Source organism: Lynx canadensis, chromosome X (genome assembly GCF_007474595.2).
Source record: "Lynx canadensis isolate LIC74 chromosome X, mLynCan4.pri.v2, whole genome shotgun sequence".
In the NCBI taxonomy this organism is placed as follows: Eukaryota; Metazoa; Chordata; class Mammalia; order Carnivora; family Felidae; genus Lynx; species Lynx canadensis.
The window spans coordinates 14,790,641-14,804,437 of NC_044321.2; the positions used below are offsets into that span (position 1 = coordinate 14,790,641).

At 44.9% G+C, this 13,797-nt stretch overlaps 1 protein-coding gene across 7 annotated transcripts in view; it reads right to left on the bottom strand.

The window, feature by feature from the left end:
- The window catches only part of PHKA2 (phosphorylase kinase regulatory subunit alpha 2), a 71,363-nt gene extending 57,818 nt beyond the window's left edge, over positions 1–13,545 (bottom strand). For all 7 annotated transcript variants that reach the window (XM_030304961.1, XM_030304959.1, XM_030304958.1 and 4 more), the window contains exons 1-2: positions 13,464–13,545; positions 12,815–13,014 (exon numbers count right to left, since the gene is read on the bottom strand). In XM_030304961.1, coding sequence (XP_030160821.1) covers positions 12,815–12,892 — 78 coding nt within the window. In that variant the 5' untranslated portion in view covers positions 12,893–13,014; positions 13,464–13,545. The remainder of the gene's footprint in view (positions 1–12,814; positions 13,015–13,463) is intronic.
- Positions 13,546–13,797: the final 252 nt, after the last annotated feature.

Below are 13,797 nucleotides of genomic sequence, written 5' to 3' on the forward strand. Positions count from 1 at the left end.
CAGACTTACAGAAACATCGCAGTTAATTTTAGAATATTTTCATCACTCCGAAATGAAAGTCCGTACCCATTAAAAGTCATTTCCCATCTGCCCCTGACCTTCAAACTCCCAGGCCTTGGCAACCACTAATCTACTTTCTGTTCCTATAGATTTGCCTGGACATTTTGTATAAACAGCCTCATACCATATGTGATCTCTCATGCCCGGTTTCTTTCAATCAGCATAATGTGTTCCAGGTCTTTCAATGTTATAGAGGTGTCAGTACTCCATCCCTTCTTATTGCAAATAACATTCCACTGTATAGACATAGTAAATTTTGTGTTCCCACTCATTAGTGGATGAACATTTTGGTTTCGGCAAGTGTAAGGGTACAGGGGTAGAGGACGACCAAAGAAAACAGTATACATGACTTCCTAAGAGTGGTGTGCATGTAGTTGAAAAAACACATATTCAACATTATAAGTATCTACTTGAAAAATGAAAAAAATGAAAGCTAAAGCCTTCATACAAGCTCAAGAAAGAACACTTACACAATCTTGGCTGGTGGCAATACAAAGATGATTCTCAGAGCAAGCAGGAAACGGAGATTTTAACAACAGAAGAGAACAGAGATGTTGAAACGGTGATAGTTACTTGCCCTTAGAAGGTGTGTAGAGGGGACAGGAGAGACAGGTTAAGAGCTGCAAAGTAGATGCTGAGCCAGTACTGGACCAGGAGGATGCTTATGGACTTGGGCAACCGGTCGAAACAAACTAGAAAGAATTTAACAAGAATTTATTTATTGGGCTCATATGCTTAATAAATGTTTGCTGAACTAATTTTATTAGCCAACACTCCCACACATTCGAGTCGACTCAGTTCCCTTTACACATACATTCCTGCCCCAGGGGCCCCAACACATCTTTAACAGAACCTCTTCTCTCTTTTCCAAATCACCCCCTCCTTCCCAACTCCAGCAGCTACCCTGTGACACTGACATTATCCAGTCCCAACACTTAGGTGCAAGAAATTTCAACCATACAACAATGACTACAAGTTTTAACAGTAACCTACCAACAGCATATGAGTGGATACCAAAAAAGCCAATGCTGTGTTAATGGAAGCAAAGTTTTCAGATGAGAGAAATGAGAGTCTCACTAAACTGCCAGCCTCACAGAGCACATCTAGCATATTTAGTCACTGCCAAACACCATGTTTTATTCATTTAAAAATTTCTTAATGTTTTTAATTTATTTCTGAGTGAGAGTAGGGGAGGGACAGAAGGAGAGGTGGACAGACGATCTGAAGCAGGCTCTGTGCTGACAGAAGTAAGCCCGATGCGGGGCTCAAACTCATTAACTCTGAGATCATGACCTGAGCTGGTGTCAGACGTTCAACCAACTGAACTACCCAGATGCCCCCAAACACCGTATTTTAAAGGGGACATTCACCGCCTAGAATGTCCCCAGAGGGTGATTAGGGCTATGAATAGGCTGAAAGCCAAATCTCATGGGAACAGGGGAAGATTATGGGTATTTAGAGAAGGCTTAATGGAGAGCAAGTTAGCATCTTCAAAGAGCTAAGAGGCTGTCTTGTGAAAGAGGGATTCAATTTTCTCAGTTACTAAAACTCAAGTCAGATTTCAACTCAATACAAGAACTTCCTAACATTTAGAATTTTCCAAAGAGAATGGACAGGATTGTAGGTAATGCGGTCTCAGTCTGGCATTATTTGGGCAGAAGGAGCCTGAGCACCACCCCCCCACCGCCCGCCCACACACACACACACACACACACACACACAGGAGGTGTAGTGTATAATGTAGTGGTTAAGGGCATGGGCCCTACTCTACATAAGATACAGCTGGGTTCAAATTTCTGTTCTGACACTTACCTGCTATGTGATCTTGGGCAAATTACTTAACTTCTCCAGGCCTCGATTTCTCTCTCTATAAAAAAGAGGGTTCAAAGCAGATTGGAGAGCATGGGTCTCCCTGGGCCCTTCACTTCATCCCTACCCTAATGGAAACACTGTTGTCTCTGCCTGTCTAGCACCGTTCTGCTTTTTCTGGTAAAGGCCTATTATTTCCCCTACTCTGATTCAGTGTGATTCTGGTGGGGCTGACCCATCACTGCCTGCCCCCTGGCCCCAGCCCCAGCTTCAGGGAAGGACATGGGATCCCAGGCCTGGCCAATCTAGGCACAGTTCATGGAGGAGCACACAACCCAAGCTGGATCAGCTGAGAGCCATTCTCGTCAGGACTTGTGCTGGAGCCACTATAAAAAAGCTTTCTTTTTGCAGAGGCCACCACTCTAAAAGGATACAACCTGGAGCTGCCAAGCGGGCACCGCTGCGACCATGCGGGATGAGCCCGCCAGAGAATAAAGTCCACTTCAAGTCAAAGGCGGCCAAGCAATGCTAAGAGACATACTTGATCATTTGAGGTCCCGATTCCAGCCATGCCTGAATCCAGAACAATCCCTCGGACTTTTCAGTTATTTGAGCAAGAGAGCCTCTTTTGTGCTTAAAGGCTGTTTGAGGCGGGTTTCAGTCATTTACACCTGATAGAATCCTGACAAATGCAATCATGAATGTTTAAATAGCCAAAGTGAACTAGATACCATAAAAACATTTATTTGATGCTGTTAAAGACATCCAAGGTTGCGGCAATATTAAAGCAAAATACATACGCCTGATGGTAGCCCCACGGTACTTCACATTGTCCAATTCAGTTTCTAGCTGGAGGGCACGGAGATGGATGTGGTCTATGCACCAAAATTGGCAGAGTATAAATTCCCTCCTCCCTACCGCTGTCCCACGAGAAGATTGGAATAGCTCCTTACTGATCTTCCTGCCTCTAGTACTGGTCCCTTCCAATCTATCCTCCACAAAGGAAGGTCGCAGAAAGAACTAGAATCTCAATCACTGCCCTGCTCAGAATGCTCCAATCCTACAAAGTAGGCTCATCAGGTGCAGCCTCCTCCTCCCACATCTGGCCCAATCACCTGACACTCCTTCCTTCGCCCCTGCCCCCAAGCTGGAATTCGTTTCCTGCCAGCACTCGCACACTTCCGAGCCCGTGGGCCCGGAATGTCCTCACGCCAAATGCCTCCCCACACACTTGCTCCTCTGTGAAGCCTCCCGGCTGGCTCCCTTTTCCTATACTCTGTGAGACAGAGGTCAGAGGCTTCCAGCTAATCTCTGCCGTCAGTCCTTTTTCCTTTAGATTAAGAATGGCTAAGACCATGTCGCTGCCTTGCTCAGTTCCAAGGAAGAAAAGTACAATTCGATTAGTCAAATGAAATACCTAGAAGAAACCAGGACAAATATTGAAAATACATGATTATTCACTATCATCCCCCAACTCCAACCCCATGTTGGAAAGCAAAAAACAGAAAGTGAAAAATTCTGATATTAAAAACTCCAAAAACTGGTTAAATTCATTTGTCATGCTGAAATTTTATTCTAGCAACTACCATTTAAAATATTAAAGGGGACAGGAAAGGGCAATCAATGCCTTGGACTTGAGATGTTTTTTAGGGTGGGAATTCCAAAAGCCTTTGTCTTAAAATGATTACATCTGGGGTTCCTAGCTGGCTCAGTCAAGTAGACTGTGTGACTCTTAATTTCGGGGTCATGAGTTCAACCCCACACGGGGAGTGGAACTTACTTAAATTAAAAAATAGAGTGTTAAAAAATAAAAAGATTGGGGCGACTGGGTGGCGCAGTCGGTTAAGCGTCCGACTTCAGCCAGGTCACGATCTCGCGATCCGTGAGTTCGAGCCCCGCGTCGGGCTCTGGGCTGATGGCTCAGAGCCTGGAGCCTGTTTCCGATTCTGTGTCTCCCTCTCTCTCTGCCCCTCCCCCGTTCATGCTCTGTCTCTCTCTGTCCCAAAAATAAATAAACGTTTAAAAAATAAAAATAAAAATAAAAATAAATAAATAAAAAGATTACATCTCTAATTGAGACCACGGGCTGTGTAACACTTTATCAGTTTAAAAAATAGGTTTTGTATCATTTGATATGTAAACCTTGGGCATTCAGAGAATAATGCTGAAAACGTAAACTCTAATATGCAGCAGGCCTCATGCTTTTACCTAAGGAGATCACAGGTGGGCAACTTTTCCTTTCAACTGATGTCTTTTTCTAAATTGCTGCTTAGCAGATTTTCCCCTCTGGGTTCACAAATAATACACACCTCCAAGGTGCCCCGGGCCTAGGCACTTGCACCATCTCCTATGACTGAAGGATGGCTTCGAGGGAAATAAACTAGGTCAGGAGCCAAGTACTGCAAGCGCCCACTTCAATCCAGTTTTCTTCCAGCTTCAATCCAGATCCCACTGCCCGTCTCAAAACTTTCGAAATGTACGGAAACTGTCCGGGCCCCTTGGCTACCATCAAATGGACAAATGATTTTACCACCGTCTTAGGATATTTTATTTCTTTGCCTCTCTCGCCGATCCCTGTAGTAAAGTGGGGGATGACCGAGATGTCAGTCCGTAGCCAGTTGTGAGAAGTGATGGAGGACAAACGCAGTGGGGTTGCTGGGATCCTCTTGGCCAACACCTGAAGTCCGAGGTATCAGGGATTGCTGGGTACCACACTAGTAATGTTTCCCCCCCACAGAAGAGTCATGGGCATCGCCATTTATTTGCAGCTCTAAGACTGACTTTGCTTTCATTAGGCTCAGGTTCAGAGCACCAAGTACCACACGTCACTGCGAATCTGGACTCACTAGAGGATCTACTAGGAGTTGACTGATGGGCTTTGGGGGGCAGGGAGGTGGAGGTCCATGAGACTCCCGGAAATTCTTCATGAGCATTTTTCTCAGGAGACAATAAAACATTCAGCTTTCACCAAGCTCCCAAATGGCTCTGTAACTCATTTGATTAAGAACCACTACTCTACATGTACGTTACGAACATTAATTATGTTCTCTCCACCCAGTGTGAGGCAGACGTGATATTTACTTCGCTCTGTGACTTTCACTAATAGAGTGAAATAAATATCACGTCTGCCTCACAGTATAAAGAAAGGGCCTATGAAAGTTTCACTATTTTAACAGGCAAAAATAAAGGGCCTATGAAAGTTTCACTATTTTAACAGGTAAAAATAAGGAGAATGCAACTTTTAATTGGTGTTCACAGCAATCTGGTGTATCTAAAGTATTTCTCTCCATTCCTCTCATCGCAGGGCTGTCGGCTCACCAGAAGGATGGCCTTGAAAAAGGTCCCCTCAACTCTCCTGGCTGAAGTTTTTAGCTATAAAAGGAAACCAGTTGATCTAACTAGATGATCTTTTGGATTCCTGCAAAACTGGAAACAGTTCTAAATCTCTCCCGTGTATGGGTTATTACAATCCTCTATGTGTTAAGTGGAAGATTCAAGGGCTTTTTTCATTCAATTACTCAAATGTTTTCATCTGGCACTAAAATATTTAAAAGCTGTCCTGAAAAGAGCACAGCAAAAGCCCTCCTCCTGGCACCCAAAAGAGTTGAAGTAGGAGATGGCAAAAGGCAGGGCACTGAATTATGTGAAGGAAAAGATGTCATCCGTTCAGTACTTTCTTTCTCCAATCAACACACAGAGCAGACAGCCATCTATCGGCCCTAAAAGGGCTCGGGGATCCTAAGGGATCTGGGGACCACACTCCTGAGAACCACTATACTACTTCAAAGCAGGAGTGGATTTTTCCTGTTCATGTTTTAGAAATTCTTGTAAGTACGTGTCCCCAAGCAAGGAAGAATATTATTGGGGATGCTTTTAAAGTTCTACATACGCAATAGCGGACTATACTTAGTCTTCTATAACTTGTTTTCACTCAACTTTAAATTTCTGAGTGCTATCCAATTTGATACATGTAAGTCTAGGTCACTCATTTTAAGTGCTATATGGTGTATGGCTATTGTGTGGCTAGATATCTCTATTCGTCCTTTCCCAAAGTGATGAACATTTAGATTGTTTCTAATTTTTCCCTCTTACAATGCCTCAACAAATGTCCTTGTACATGTCTCCTTGGGTAACAGGTAAGAGCACATCACTGGTATGCATAACTACATATGGACCTCCTGGGTCACGTGATATGCATCGCTTCAAGTTCACCAGTATCTCCAAACCGTTTTCCAAGGTGGCCGTACCACTTAACAGTCTGTAACTTACATTCTAAGGCACAGACTACTAGCTAATCACTAATTGGATTTCCTCTTCTTCTTAGGCCTTCAGTTATTCTGCATTTCCCATCCTCCCCTGTAGTTCGATGCGACCATGTGTTTGGGTTCTAGCCAAAGGAACCTGAGTGAAAGTGAAGTACGCAACTTCCATGCCTTGACCGTAAAACTCTCCCATGAACAATCTTCCGAACTCTTTCCTGATCCACCAGCTGGAGGTCGACATTCAGGGTGACCTTCGGAGCTGCACACTGAAGCTGGCAGAGCCACTGGTAGCCCAGGTCTCTAGATGACACCGCTCCTGACCTGGACCCACACTGGGCTGTTACATGAGTGAGAAATAAACTTCTGTGTTTATTCAATGAAATTTTGGGCTTTGTTCGGTCTATCTTAACTAGTGCCTCTTCCCATGAGTAGCAAATGACAATTGCCCCTTCTCTATAACCTTGTCAACACTTAGAATTGTGCTTCCAAACTGCTGCCAATCTGTCAGTGTGTATTGTCTTGATCTGTTAGAGTTCGAGATACCAGCGAGGTTGAGCCATCATTTCACATATTTATTAGTTTCCTCTTCTGTGAACTGCCTATTTATATTATAGAATACGATCACGGAAATATATAAAATTACTATAAATGAGAAAGAGAATCAACTTAATTAAAGGGAAACTATGAAATAGGACACTTGGACTTAAAATATTTTTTGGTTATTTTGGAACTTCTCTTTGGTGTTAAGAGAAGTAATGAAAGGAGAATATTTACAAACACAGAAGCCAAACAATAATGTCAACTGCTATCTAATCAAATTGAAACAAGGTCTCAAGTAAAAATTGAAATGTAAATCAATCAACTATAAGTGGCTGGTTCCCTAAAGACTCTTTTAGGATTAAGCTTCTGTATTCATTATTTATTAATCACCCCAAAACTTACTCTAAAAATCGAGAATTCTAGTTACAGTAGTTTTGGGTTTCCTATGGCATTTATATCTGCAAATATCATCTCTATCCTGCTCATTTGTTTTTCATCTCTGTTATGTGGGTCACAATTACAGTGCTGAATAGAAGGAACGATAGTGGCGATCCTTGATGTCCTTGACTTTAAAGATATTGTTTCTAATCTTTTGCCAATACATTAGTCATGTTTGCAGATTTTTTTAAACAATTTTCCTTTATCAGGATAATACAATTCCCTGGAATGCCTAGTTTGCTAAGAGGTGTTTGTAATAAATCATTTCAGATGCTGAATTTTATCAAAGGCTTTTCTACACTTATTGAGATGATCACACTATTTTCACCTTTAATTTGATAATGTGGCAAAATGCATTAGATTTTCTTATAGTAAATTTCTTTGTATTCCTGGGTAAACTCAACTTGATTGTGATGCATTTTTTTTAAACAAATTATTGGGTTTTTTTTTAATGTTTATTTTTTTTTGAGAGAACAAGCACAAGCAGGGGAGGGGCAAAGAGAGGAGGGGGACAGAGGATCTGAAAAAGATTATGCGTTGAAGCAGAAAGCCCCAGGAGAGAGCCTGACATGGAGCTGGAACTCACGAACCATGAGATCAAGACCTGAGCTGAAGTCAGACGCTTAACCAACTGAGCCACCCAGGAGCCCCTGTGATACATTTTTTAATACACTGCTGGATTTATTTTATTGAGTATTTCACTTTGTATTTCACATCAATATTTATAAGTGAATTTCCTCCCTAAATATTATTTCTCATTATGTCTTGTTTGCCTATGGTATCTTGGGATACTGGCCACATAGGAAGAGTTAAGAATTATCCCTCTTTATCTTTTATCTGAAACAGTTTAAGATAGGAGTTCTCGGTTAATCCTTTGCACCCACCCCTCTCACTCCATTGTATTCATTGGGCAAAGCCCCACCTCTTGTTAAATCTGACTCTTGGCCTACTCTGGGGGTGCACCTGAGCAGCTGAATGTGGCTGGAGAAAAACACAGCCATAATTTCCACTGGAAATTAATGACCCTCCAGTGCTGTCCAACAATCCTATTAAAAATCCCTGATTTCCTTGAGAAGGAAGGACTATTTTATACCTGCTCCTCTCTCTTCAATCCTCCAATAACTCCTCCCCATCTGTACTCTTGGCTGATGACCATGCCTTATGTTTCAATGAGAAAGTAGAAACAATAAAAGAGAACATGGCGCCCATGTACCCTGCCTTCCTTCTTGTTTTGATGAATAAACAATCTGTGCTCCTCTTTAAGGTCACCTACCACGTGTGTGCTACACTCCACCCCTCTCACTTGTTCAAGGCCTTTGCTCCAGTGATTTTCACTCTGCCTCTTCTCAGTCTTCCTTGGCATTTGGTCATCTTCTGGATCTTTCCACCTCTGTAAAGCTCCTCTTTGAACATCATCTCTTCTCTGTCTACACTCACTCCTGTAATCTCATCCAGCCTCATGGACCTTTTAAACACCACATATAAACCAATATAACTCCCAGACCTCTCCCCTACTTCTAGATTCATATATTCAATTGCCTACTTGCTATGTCTACTTGGATGCCTAATGGGCACCTCAAACTTAATAAAAACTCCTTATCTTCCTCCCCAAGTTTGTTCTTCCACAATCTTTCCCAACTCAGTAAATGGCAATTCCATCCTACCAGTTGCTCAAGCCATTAACCTTGGAGTCATTCTTGACTTCTTTCTTCTACACACCTTACACCCAATCCACCAGTAAATCCTGTTGCCTCTACAAAATTTCCCCCAAACGCCACCACTCCCAGTGGTCTCCACTGCAACCACCCTTGTCTAGGCCACTGTGGTCCAGCTGCAGCAGCTTCTCAATTGGTCACTCTGCTCTGCCTTGTGACCTCTTTCTTATAGACAATATTCTATGCAGGTGACAGCGGGATTCTTTTCAAACATTATTCAGATGTCACTCATCTGCTCAAAACCTGCTCATGGCTTCACTTCTTAGAATAAAAGTCAAATTCTGGGGCACCTGGGTGGCTCAGTCGGTTGAGCACCCGACTTTGGCTCAGGTCATGATCTCGCAGTCCATGAATTCAAGCCCCGCGTCAGGCTCTGTGCTGACACCTCAGAGCCTGGAGCCTGCTTGGTATTCTGTGTCTCCCTCTCTCTCTCTGCCCCTCCCCCACTCAGGCTCTGTCTCTCTCTCTCTCAAAAATAAATAAACATTAAAAGAAGTTAAAAGGGGCGCCTGGGTGGCGCAGTCGGGTAAGCGTCCGGCTTCAGCCAGGTCACGATCTCGCGGTCCGTGAGTTCGAGCCCCGCGTCGGGCTCTGGGCTGATGGCTCAGAGCCTGGAGCCTGTTTCCGATTCTGTGTCTCCCTCTCTCTCTGCCCCTCCCCCGTTCATGCTCTGTCTCTCTCTGTCCCAAAAATAAATAAAAACGTTGAAAAAAAATTAAAAAAAAAAAAAAAAGAAGTTAAAAAGTAAATAAATATATAATACCTCTCTCCTTAATGTGATAAAGGCCTAAGAATGCTTTAACCTACTTCCCATTGCTCTGCTATGTTATTTCACAGTATTTAATTCTATCTTTTTTAAACCTCCCCAAACTAGACTTTACTATTATTATTACTATTTGTTCCCTACTCCATGTTTTGGTTATCCCATTCTTTTCATTTTAAGTTCCATTGCCCCTAAATAAATAATACTCAGTTACTGTTCTTATTTCTTAATTATATGCTTTTTATAATAATCTGCAGTTACGGTCACTGCCTCGATCACTTTTTCTTTCTAATCCATATTCTCTTATCACTACTTTGTGCTTAACACTTTTATGAGCCTTCAAACAGAACTTATATTCAAGAAATGTACATTTAATGTTTATCTGGACCAAAATAAATCTGAGAATTTCTTTTTTTTTTTTTTAAGTCAATGATTACTTGAAGATACTTCCTGGAGTGTATATTTATACTCTCTGTGTATATGAAATCCTATCTGCAAAAGAACCCTTTTATAAACATAGCTCTTCTTTGCCTTAAAAATTTGAGTAATATTTAGTAGCACATGTATGTGGCAAATGACTAATGGAAAAAGTTGTTCTCTTTCACAGATACAGGAAAAGGAATTAGTTGACACGCTATTGCCTCTAACAAAAGAATGTTTAACACTAAATGACTCCGAACAAGTGAAATCAATTTAGAAAGCAAATCAGAAAACAGAATTCAATGAAAAACACCTCATAACATCTCCATACATCTACAGGAGATGGGGAGATACAGCATCAATTTAGAAACCATTAGTCCAGCTCATTCATTTTTTTAGTATGGCAACACATGCATAAAATTGCCCATTCATTTTTAGAGTGCTTAGGTGACCGAAGATCACTCAGAAAGAGGATGAAATTCTAAATGGGTTAAGGGTCTACAACTGTGAAGCCCAGCTGTTGGGGCTGGATGGGTTGGGGGCGGGGTGGGGGGCGGTAAGGAGCGTGATTCTGTGAATGCAGACTCCTGGCATTTCCCAGCAGGATGGTACGCAGAGGATTCTGGTCAGCCGCAAGAGTACAGAGGGCAAATCTGAGAGCTTTTCACCAACTACCCCCCAAATAAATACAACTAAAGGCCAAGATAACTTTCTTTTAATCATTAAAACGTTGGAGAGGAAAGTCCAACGCTGCACGTTTGCTGTAAGAAGGCAGTTCTTTTGCTCCTGAGAGAAGGCAAGCCTGGATCAATGGCTGGGTCAGAGCCCGCAGGAAGTATTTTATCAACAAGGATTTAATGGTTCCTTTCACGAGCCTGGAACACTGCTTAACTCAAAACGTACAAAACTGATGAGGCCTCTGTGCTTAAGGATCTCACTGCATCAATGGGGACACATAATCATGTTCACGGACTAGAAAGCAATTAGTAGTTGTATCAGGGCCTTCAAGAAAGGGAGTATTATGGCCCAGGGTGGTGAAGTGACGACGTGTGGCCCAGGTATGTGTGGCCTATGTCAAAGTCATAATACCACCAATAGCACTATTTACTGTTGGCCTACTGGGCGCCAGGCAACATACTAGACCCAAATTTTCTTCACAATACCTCAATGAAGGTAGGTGTTACTGTTCCCATTTTACAGATGCGGGCGTGGACTTAAGAGATGTTGAGTAAAAGCTAACACATCATTCAAGGCAGAGCCGGGGACACAAACACGGGTGTGACACACGAACCAGGTTTCATCGCTTCTCCTTATAGCCCCTTCCATGACAGTAATGAAGGGAAAAACGTTTCAATTTGAATTTTAAAACAATCTGCCGATGTAATTATAATATATTCCAAACGGGAAGGCAAAAAGTAACCACCCTCTGCCCGCCTAGTCCTTGTTCAATTCTCAACTTGAACATCATCTCTTCCAGGACTCCACCCCTGGTCCCCAAACTGGGCTAACCTCCCCCAAATAAGGACCACAATCCGTGTGCAATTTCTGAAGCCAATAAACTCTGAAAATTTAAAGCCTTTTCCTAAGTTTGTAGCAAGCTTGGTGGCAAAAGGTGACCTGAACTGATGTGAAACTATTTAAGTCTTTATTTTTCCTACTCAGTGCGAATATTCACATTCGGGTGTGAGAAAAATGGGTCCAAGGGATGCTTCCCATTGCAGTTATTAAAGACTATATGTGTATATTACCTTTCCAAAATCCAAACATTTCTGACTTGCAAACATCTGGCCCCAAGGATCTCAGACAAAGGAGTCTGGACCTACACCTTATGCACAGATCGCATCATACTACGAGGACTTATTCTTTTCGTAAGTCCAGCACTTGACAGAGTGCCTTGCATATAATAGGTACACAATAAATATTTCCTGAATGAAGAAATGAGACTGAGAAATTGGTTAAGAAGGGAAGATGGTCAGTGGCTTGGGAATGATTACAGCTCCGACTTGTAGCCTGAGCCTCTACTCATGGAATGCCACTTCCTTCTCAGACATGGAAGTCCTATAAATAGTTGCTGCTGATTGAGGGCAAGGGACATAGCTGCTGTCCTCACTAGGAATAAAAATAGTCCAGTGGTCTTAACATGATGGGCCCACATATAACTTTAGCCCAGTAATACAGAACAGCAGGCATATTCATACATCAGACCACATGGGCAGCCTCACAGATCCCCTTAAAGCTGGGAGCAGAAGACCTGCGTTTGGCTCAGACGGTAACCTTTCCGGCCTGTGGTTTTCTCACCTGTAAAATATCAACCAGAGTAACCCCTGAGGTCCTCCCAGGTGGGTCTCTAACAAAGTGACTCAAGGAGCAGCAGCAGTCGCCCCACTCTCTTGAGGCCGGATGCAAACCCCAGGAGGTTCTTCGCTCCTGTCTACTGCCCTGGCAGTCCGAGTTCCCCATCCTTATTCAGTGTGCTCTGTCCAACCTATACACACCCCCTCTCTCACCCCCCAAAATGGAGAGTCGATGCAAAAAGACGCATTTTTGTGTCCAGGGCACGGGGTCGGGGGGTGGGGGCTCTGTCTTCGATCCCAAACAGGGGTCAAAGAATCTGTGAAGAGTGGCCACACAGCACTTCGGTCCCCTGCAAGAGGATGGGGTGGAATGGGGGTGAGGGTAATCACTGGCCAGCAAGCTCTGGATTTGAAGAGAAAAACCTCTTAACTGCAAAGTCTCAGGACGCGGGAGGGGACTGGGTAGGAGAGTAAGTGCCACGAAGAGGGCAGCTTGGGGTGGTCCTTCCTTACCTGGTAGCACAGGATGGTTTGCTGTACCAGCCGCGCGTAGCCATCCAAGCGGACTCCGGAATTGCTCCTGCTCCTCATCTCCGCGTGCTGCCCGAGCCCCGGCGCCCGACGGGTTGTGCAGAGGTGGGACGCCCGGACTGAGGCCGCCGAGCGGGCCTGGTTCCCAAACAATCACAGCCTCGTTGTTCTCGGGATGGAGCCTGGCGGTGGGAGGTCGAGACTTTTTAAAATGGAAGAGGCAAAGTATGCTTGGAAAGCAAGCCAACCAGAGTTTCACTCTTCTGGAAGGCGCGGGGGCGGTGATGGGGGCTGGCGCTAAAGCGGTCCCGCCTTGACCAGGCCCGCCGCACGCCCGACGCCCGCGGGTCCCGGGCTGCCACACGGGAGACGCGGGGAACTGCGCTCCGGACGTGAGACGACAACGACCCCGTCGAGCCTTTTCTGCCTTCCAGAGGTCTTGAAGAGGCCCCGGGGCGGGCCGCCAACCCTACCCAACCCGCCTGCCGCAGCGCACTTGCCGCCCCGCCCCCGCCGCGGAACGCAACCTTCCGAGTCGCGGCTCGAGGGGGAAAGAAAACGGGGTGGCCCACGGGAGCAGCGGAGAACCTGGCTCCGGGCGGGAACTCGGTTGCCTCCCTGAGCCCCTTACCTCCCCGCCGGCCGCCGACCGCCGAGCCCCGAGGAAACTGGAGAAACAGGCCCTTCCGCGGAGACCACCTGGACGCCCTGGGCCCGCCCCACGCCCCACCCCTGGACCCGCCTCCAGCTCCGCCCCCGCCGCGGAGCGGAACCCGCGGACCTGGGCTTGAGGAGCAAGGTAAGCGGACCGCTTTGCCAGGGGCCCCGAACGCCCCTAAAACCGTCCACTTGTGGCCCCGCCCCTCCCTGGGATGAGCTCACCAGCGCGTCGGTGACCCCGCCTTCCAGCCCCGCCCCGCAGCGGAGCGGAACCAACCCTCCGAGTGTCGGGGATGAGAGCCGGG